This window comes from Ammodytes marinus (assembly GCF_949987685.1).
Source record: "Ammodytes marinus genome assembly, chromosome: 14".
NCBI lineage: Eukaryota > Metazoa > Chordata > Actinopteri > Uranoscopiformes > Ammodytidae > Ammodytes > Ammodytes marinus.
In genome coordinates, this window is record NC_137218.1 from 1,322,273 (window position 1) to 1,329,754 (window position 7,482).

The 7,482-nt window shown below is 42.0% G+C and overlaps 1 protein-coding gene across 1 annotated transcript in view; it reads left to right on the forward strand.

Annotated features, from left to right (window-relative positions):
- The first annotated feature begins 2,079 nt into the window (after positions 1–2,079).
- LOC307260686 (stromal interaction molecule 1-like) overlaps positions 2,080–7,482 on the forward strand; it is a 32,891-nt gene continuing 27,488 nt past the window's right edge. The window contains exons 1-2 of the mRNA XM_080040974.1: positions 2,080–2,202; positions 4,674–4,775. Coding sequence (XP_079897100.1) covers positions 4,676–4,775 — 100 coding nt within the window. The 5' untranslated portion in view covers positions 2,080–2,202; positions 4,674–4,675. The remainder of the gene's footprint in view (positions 2,203–4,673; positions 4,776–7,482) is intronic.

Sequence of the window (7,482 nt, forward strand, 5' to 3'; positions counted from 1 at the left end):
TTTAGTATGTAGTGCAGTAAAAAGACTAAAACTCTTCTGTACTTTAGTATGTAGTGTAGTAAAAAGACTAAAACTCTCCTGTACTTTAGTATGTAGTGTAGTAAAAAGACTAAAACTCTTCTGTACTTTAGTATGTAGTGTAGTAAAAAGAAAGAGTATGTGATTTGGAACACACAGGGGAATGTTAACTCAAGACACTGCAGGTGAATAGGGAAACATTTTGAGAATTTTCAGTATGAAAAAATGTAATACATGTTTCCTTAATTCAAAATGTGCTGAGGGTTTGTATGAGGAGTGTCTGCAGATTAAACATCCGGTTGTGTTACCTGAGAGGTGAAGTCATGCGCACAGAAATATTCAAATATTAACATAGAAAGTAATCGCAAAGAAAAATAGATTAGCACGTTGTAAAACTGGTTTAAGGCGAGACACTGTGTGTGTGTGTGTGTGTGTGTGTGTGTGTGTGTGTGTGTGTGTGTGTGTGTGTGTGTGTGTGTGTGTGTGTGTGTGTGTGTGTGTGTGTGTGTGTGTGTGTGTGTGTGTGTGTGTGTGTGTGTGTGTGTGTGTGTGAACATTGTTTTTTCAAGCATTGGTCAGTTTTTAGATTTGTGTCTATTTATCTTCCATAACATGTCTTCTTTCATACTCTCTCTCTCCTCCATAACATGTCTTCTTTCATACTCTCTCTCTCTCTCTCTCTCTCCCTCTCTCTCCCTCTCTTCCATAACATGTCTTCTTTCATACTCTCTCTCTCTCTCTCTCTCCCTCTCTCTCCCTCTCTTCCATAACATGTCTTCTTTCATACTCTCTCTCTCTCTCTCTCTCTCTCTCTCTCTCCCTCTCTCTCTCTCTCCTCCATAACATGTCTTCTTTCATACTAGTATAAATCAAAAGGTCCAACATGTACATTCAGGTGATTATTTGACTAAACCTTGTCTGTTTGCGTCTGTATATTTCTCCTATACAACCATCTTTAACGGACATTATCTCAACATTATTATTATTATTATTTGCTTCAATACTCTGAACCAAAAATCTCAACTTCTAAAGCACTTACATCAACTAAACTTTCCATGATCATTCTTAGCACTATTCTGAAGTAGTGACACTGCCACACAAATTCTCAAAAAAACAAATGCATCACATATTGTGGGTATATTTTTGTAATTTTTTATATATACACTTCATTCGTGTGGCCTAATTCCTTCATTTTTCTAATGTAGGCTATTTCTAAGGATCCATTTGAGAGTCTGAAATGTCAGAATTATTTTGTCTACTAGAATGTTTACTGTTGTTTTGTGTTTTAATTTAGTTTAATTTTTGCTTTTATAATGTGTCTATTTGAAGTTTTGGATGTAACATATTTTACTCATGTTACTGAATAGCACTTTGGTCCGGCTCGGCTGTTTTAAATGTGCTATTTAAATAAATTTGACTAAAAGGAATACTTCACCCATACGGAACCGGCGTTCTATCATTATAAAATCACTATTATAATATAATGAATGAGGTTTTTCTTCCCTCAGTCTTCCCTCAGTCTTCCCTTGGCCCAGCTGTCCTGTTAATCCTAACCCTTACTGTGATGTCACAGTAAGGAAAATAGGGTTAGACAGTGAGACCATAAAACACTCTTTCTGCCTTTTCTCAGGCTAGGATGATCTGATTTAATTTGTTTTTGCACATTTATACTAAATAGGATCTCCGAGTTCAATACACCTTCATATTCCAACCGGTGAAGTAGGACTTTAACTTGAAATAGGCTACAGACAGATTGATTGAATCCGGAGTTTTCCGCGGGAGCTTGAACGCAGCACAGCCGGACGTGATGTAGAGAAGAGTAGATGTAGATTAGAGTAGATGCAGAGTAAAAGTAGAATAGAGTAGAGTAAATATGATTTGAGGCAATAATGCTACGAGGTGAACGAAATGTCGGCTATTTCCAAGGACCCATGTGAGAGTCTGAAGTAAAGATGGATTGAGTTCTGAGTTTTCCGCGGGAGCTTGAACGCAGCACAGCCGGACGTCCTCATACAAGATTTTTTTTCCTTTTTTTTTTTTTCTTAGTTTCTCAGTTTGCCGCGGCGGGTGGAGACAGACAGACGGTCAGAACCAAAGTGTCTCACAATCACAAACGCATCTATCGATCGGCGGTGATCAAATCAAAGGCATCGATGGATTATTGACGCAGCGCTTGCTTCAGTGGTGAGTGATACGTTTATTCTCATGGTGCATTCACGGTTTGAAACATTTGAACCATTTCATTTTGTCCGGAGCTTGTTTCTTGTTTTTTTTCGCTACTGAGGATGTTGAACAGCTGTTTTAATGTCTGATAAACGAATTAAAAGTTCCCGTAAACGTCCAGAATAGCAGATTAACCGGAGCGCAGACCCGGATATGAAGATGTTTAGATCCTTATCGATGCGATCACACACGGCTTAAGCCTTAAGGGTTTTAAAAACACATTTCTGAGTTGATTTAGAAGTTCCGGCTGAGAGACCGTGAACGCCTCATTAGATCAACATGTATCACGAGCTTCTATAGTCTTTTCTAAGCTTTAAACGCATTATATTAAAGGGTTTAGATAAATACATTAAGAGTTATAAGGTTAGGAAATAACTAAAAAAGGAGAAGCAGCTTTTAGTTTTTATGCACCAAATCTCTGGAACAAACTCCCAGAGAACTTGAGGTCTGCTGCAACTCTCAGTTCTTTTAAATCGAGTCTGAAGACTTTTCTGTTTCCATTTTAACCTGTACTTTTTATTTTATTTAAATGTTTTACTTCTTTTCATTCGCTTTTAAATGTCTTCTAGTGTGTTTTATGTAGGCCTATTCTAATCTTGCCCCTGTAAAGCACTTTGAATGGCCTTGTGTCTGAATTGTGCTATATAAATAAACTTGCCTTGCCTTGCCTAAATATTTTTAATATAAACTCAAGGCCGACATGTTGCTTTGTTTTGAAGTGTTTTGTAACATGTAGCACGAGCGTCTGTATAAAACTCAACGGGCAAAGTTTTATGATGATATCTGTAAGTTAATATTCTTGCCCTATTCTAGCAACACAAGCCCTATCTTATTTTCTTAGCCTATAGATGATATTTTAATCATACAAGTTAAAAGGAAGCAACATTACTGGGTTTAGTAATGGCCATATGGGACTTCCCAATAGACTACATTACATCAAAGGCTAAGGGTTTTAATATAGGGCTGTGTTATATGATGTTAGTGAATATGTTTAATATAAACTAAAGGCCGACATGTTGCTTTGTTTTGAAGGCATTGGAGATTTAGAACCCGTGTGTGTGTGTGTGTGTGTGTGTGTGTGTGTGTGTGTGTGTGTGTGTGTGTGTGTGTGTGTGTGTGTGTGTGTGCGTGTGCGTGTGCGTGTGCGTGTGCGTGTGCGTGCGTTTGTGCGTTTGTGCGTGTGCGTTTGTGCGTGTGCGTTTGTGCGTGTGCGTTTGTGCGTGCGCGTGCGTGTGCGTGCAGGCCTGCCCAGAGAAATGACTGGGCCCCTGAAAAGGTCCAGTCATTGGGCCCTTTACTCATACTGAACTTGTATCAATGTGCATGATGCGCTTATTCCTACATAACACATACCTGTACACAGGGCCGGTTCTAGCCAGTTAGATTAGGGTGGGCTACTGGAGATAATAGTGGGCAGAGACCCCGACGATGCGAGCGCGCGCAGCGCTCGAGTGGAAATTTTCTACTCTTGCAAGATCTCTGCACCTGCTTTTTGGCACATTTACTGTAACATTTCCTGTAATAAGCTTTTAGACACACCATGCTGTAGGGGGCTCTACCATGATAGCACTGCTACCACAAGCTTTCCTCATCAGTATAACAACCATCTGACACCTTCATTTAAAGGCTGAATATGTAATTTTCTAATTTTCTTAGAAAATAATAGATAAAATATACAGAATAATGTATCAAAGACACCTCAAAACTTGATGAAATATCACAGTACCTCTGAATTGAAAATACACTTCTGCAGAAATACTGATGTTAAGGAATTTTCCGGGGGTCTAAAGCCCTTGAAAGTTCCCTCTTTTTTTCCTTTCTTTTCTGGTACCCTGATTTATGTCCAGGTGGCATCACTGAGCTGGCTAGGTTAGCTTGCTCATCATCAATGCATGCAACGGTTTTGAGGGGAAAAAACGACCCATGATACTTTTAGTTTTTCAATATAAAATGTGATATATTTTACCCAAGTAACAATGAATAACATTTTTTATTTTATAGAAAGTTCACTTATAGCGTTCATAATAAAGGTTGGCTAAGTTAGGTCATCTGCAAAAAAAAATAAAAAAATAAAATAAAATGTTCTCTCTCTGGGCCACCTTTCTAGGGTGGCTGGGCCCTAGAAAGCTTTCCCACTTTCTACCCCTTATGGGCGGCCCTGTGTGTGTGTGTGTGTGTGTGTGTGTGTGTGTGTGTGTGTGTGTGTGTGTGTGTGTGTGTGTGTGTGTGTGTGTGTGTGTGTGTGTGTGTGTGTGTGTGTGTGTGTGTTTGAATTTCCTGGAACTGTGAAAACATGTGAACAAAAAAAAATATTAACTGAAAATAAGGTTTGAAGCTAAACATTTTCAAAATAAAAATATTTTCAAAGTTATAAATATATATTTTCAGTTGCTGCTCAGTTTGTAAAATTCTTTCCCCTGCTCTTTCCTCAGACATGGCCGGCGTGTGTGTGTGGCTTGTGTGTGTGTGTGTGCTGAGTGTGTGTGTCCGGGCTCACCAACAACTGGTTTCCAACGGCAACGCAGCCTCCCGAGGTAGGAAGTGTGTGTGTGTGTGTGTGTGTGTGTGTTTTAAATCATTGCATATCCCCTCATGATCACCTGTTTGTACTGTGTGTGCGCGCTGTTAAAGGGCCTGTTGCCAGCTACGGTGGGCCCCTTTTGTTGACATACCTTTTGTTGACATACCTTTTGTTTACAGAGCCTAGGCTGTGTATTAAGTCTTACTTTAAAGCCCTACTTCAACCGGTGGGAATATGAAGGTGTATTGAACTCTGAGATCCTATGTAGTATAAATGTGCAAACATTTTAGAAATCGGTTCATCCTAGCCTGAGAAAAAGGCAGAAAGAGTGTTTTATGGTCTCACTGTCTAACCCTACAGTTTCCTTCTTGTGACATCACAGTAATGCCTCGTTTCCACCGAGTAGAGCGGGTCGGATCGGAGCGGTTCGGTCCGGGTAGTTTGGCTTTTCATTTGCCAAAAGTTGGGTAGGGTACGGTTTAAGCGCACCTAACCGCTCTGAGCCGCTCCCGATCTCAGTACTCCTCCGTAGGGGTACTAGCGGCCTGAAAGCGGGCCGAAAATGCATGAGAAGGCGGAGCTACACACTGCCGTCATTTGATTGGTCGAAAGAATCATTTCCGCCATGTGTAGATCTCGGCAAGAGTGAAGAGAGTCTTGTGTTTTGGCGAAAATGTGAGCACAGCTCTGTTTATTGTGTGGTGTTTTTCCTCGTCAATAAATTAATCAGTTGGTTACACTGTGTCCCATAGTCACGTAGCTGCTGCAGCCAGCACTGTTCGCTCACTGTCTCTATGAGTTGCGCCGAGCGGTCTCTGTGTGTTTACGCCATAGATAGTAGTAAAATACACGCTCACAACAACACGGGGGGAATACATAAAGAAGCGGCTGGTTTGAATCATCTCCGCCGTTTGTAGTCACCTCGGCTAGAGTGAAGAGAGTTTTGGCGAAAATGTGAGCGCGGCACTGTTTATTGTGTGGTGTTTTTCCTCGTCATTAAATCAATCAGTTGGCTACACTGTGTCCCACTGCTACGATGTCACGTAGCTGCCGCAGCCAGTGCTGTTCGCTCACTGTCTCTATCAGTTGCACCGAGCCGTCTCTGTGCTCACAACACGGGGGGAATAAATAAAGAAGCGGCTGGTTTGACCAAGCAAAAACAAGAGACCGCTGGCTTGACCACAGTTGTTCCCACAGCCCGATAGTTTGACCCACATTCTGGCGTCGGCTATCGCAGTCCAGCCTAAACCCCGCCCTACCAGTAAGGGTAGGGTCGGCGGTGGAAACAACACCGAGATTCTTAAAAGTGAGCTGTCCCGCTCTGAGCCGCTCCGATCCGACCCGCTCTACTCGGTGGAAACGAGGCATAAGGGTCAGGATTAACAGGACAGCTGGGCCAAGGGAAGACTGAGGGAAGAAAAACCTAATTCATTATATTATAATAGTGATTTTATAATGATAGAACGCTGGTTCCATATGGTTGAAGTATAACGCACAGGTGAATGATGACAGGTGTATAGTAGTTATTAAGCCTGATGTGTGACTTTGACGCAGCCTTCTCAGGTAGTGTGTTTGTGTGTGTGTGAATGTGTGTGTGTGTGTGTGTGTTTGTGTGTGTGTATGAGTGACTGAGTGTGTGTGTGTGTGTAATTGATTGGATTTATATAGCGCTTTTCAAGGTACTCAAACCCTTTACAGGGTTCCAGGTTCCATTCATTCATACTGGTGGTGGTAAACTACCATAGTAGCCACAGCTGCCCTGGGGCAGACTGACGGAAGCGTGGCTGCCATTCAGCGCCTACGGCCCCTCAGACCACCACCTCAAACATACAGCAGTCATACACATTCACACCAGGCAAGGTGGGTGAAGTGTCTTGCCCAGGGACACAACGACCATGACACAAGTGGCCGGGCGGGGATTGAACCGCCAACCCTAGGATCATTGGCCAACCAGTTTAACCACCTGAGCCACAGTCGCCCCAAGTCATGTGTGTCAATATAAGTGTGTGTGTGTGTGTGTGTGTGTGTGTGTGTGTGTGTGTGTGTGTGTGTGTGTTATTGAGCCTGATGTTCACACTTTGACTTTGACTCGACCTCCACTTTAACTCTATTACAGGAAGTATATTTAGTTTCCCAGCTGCTGATGTTAATCCACACACACACACACACAGCCTCTCTCACACACACACACACACACACACACACACACACACACACACAGCCTCTCTCACACACACACACACACACACACACACACACACACACACACACACACACAGCCTCTCTCACACACACACACACACACACACACACACACACACACACACACACAGCCTCTCTCACACACACACACACACACACACAGCCTCACACACACACACACACACTTCTTCTATGGTGGATTGAGGGCGGTTTATGTTGGGATCAGGGGCCGGAGACACCTTTTAATCTACCCTGCGTTCCAATCCCCATACTTCCCTACTATTTAGTATGCCAGAAAAAGATTTAGGATGTCCCAATACATGCAAGTCAATTGTAGTATGCTGAAAATACATAAATGCCCCACTAACTCCAATAGCATTTTGGAGTATTCGGCTTTATTTTTGACATTTCTCGACATAATGAAAAAAAAGAAAAATCTTCCTTATCTGACTTTTTTTCTCTCTCCTGTCTGTGGCCCTAAAACTCTTCTGTACTTTAGTATGTAGTGTAGTAAAAAG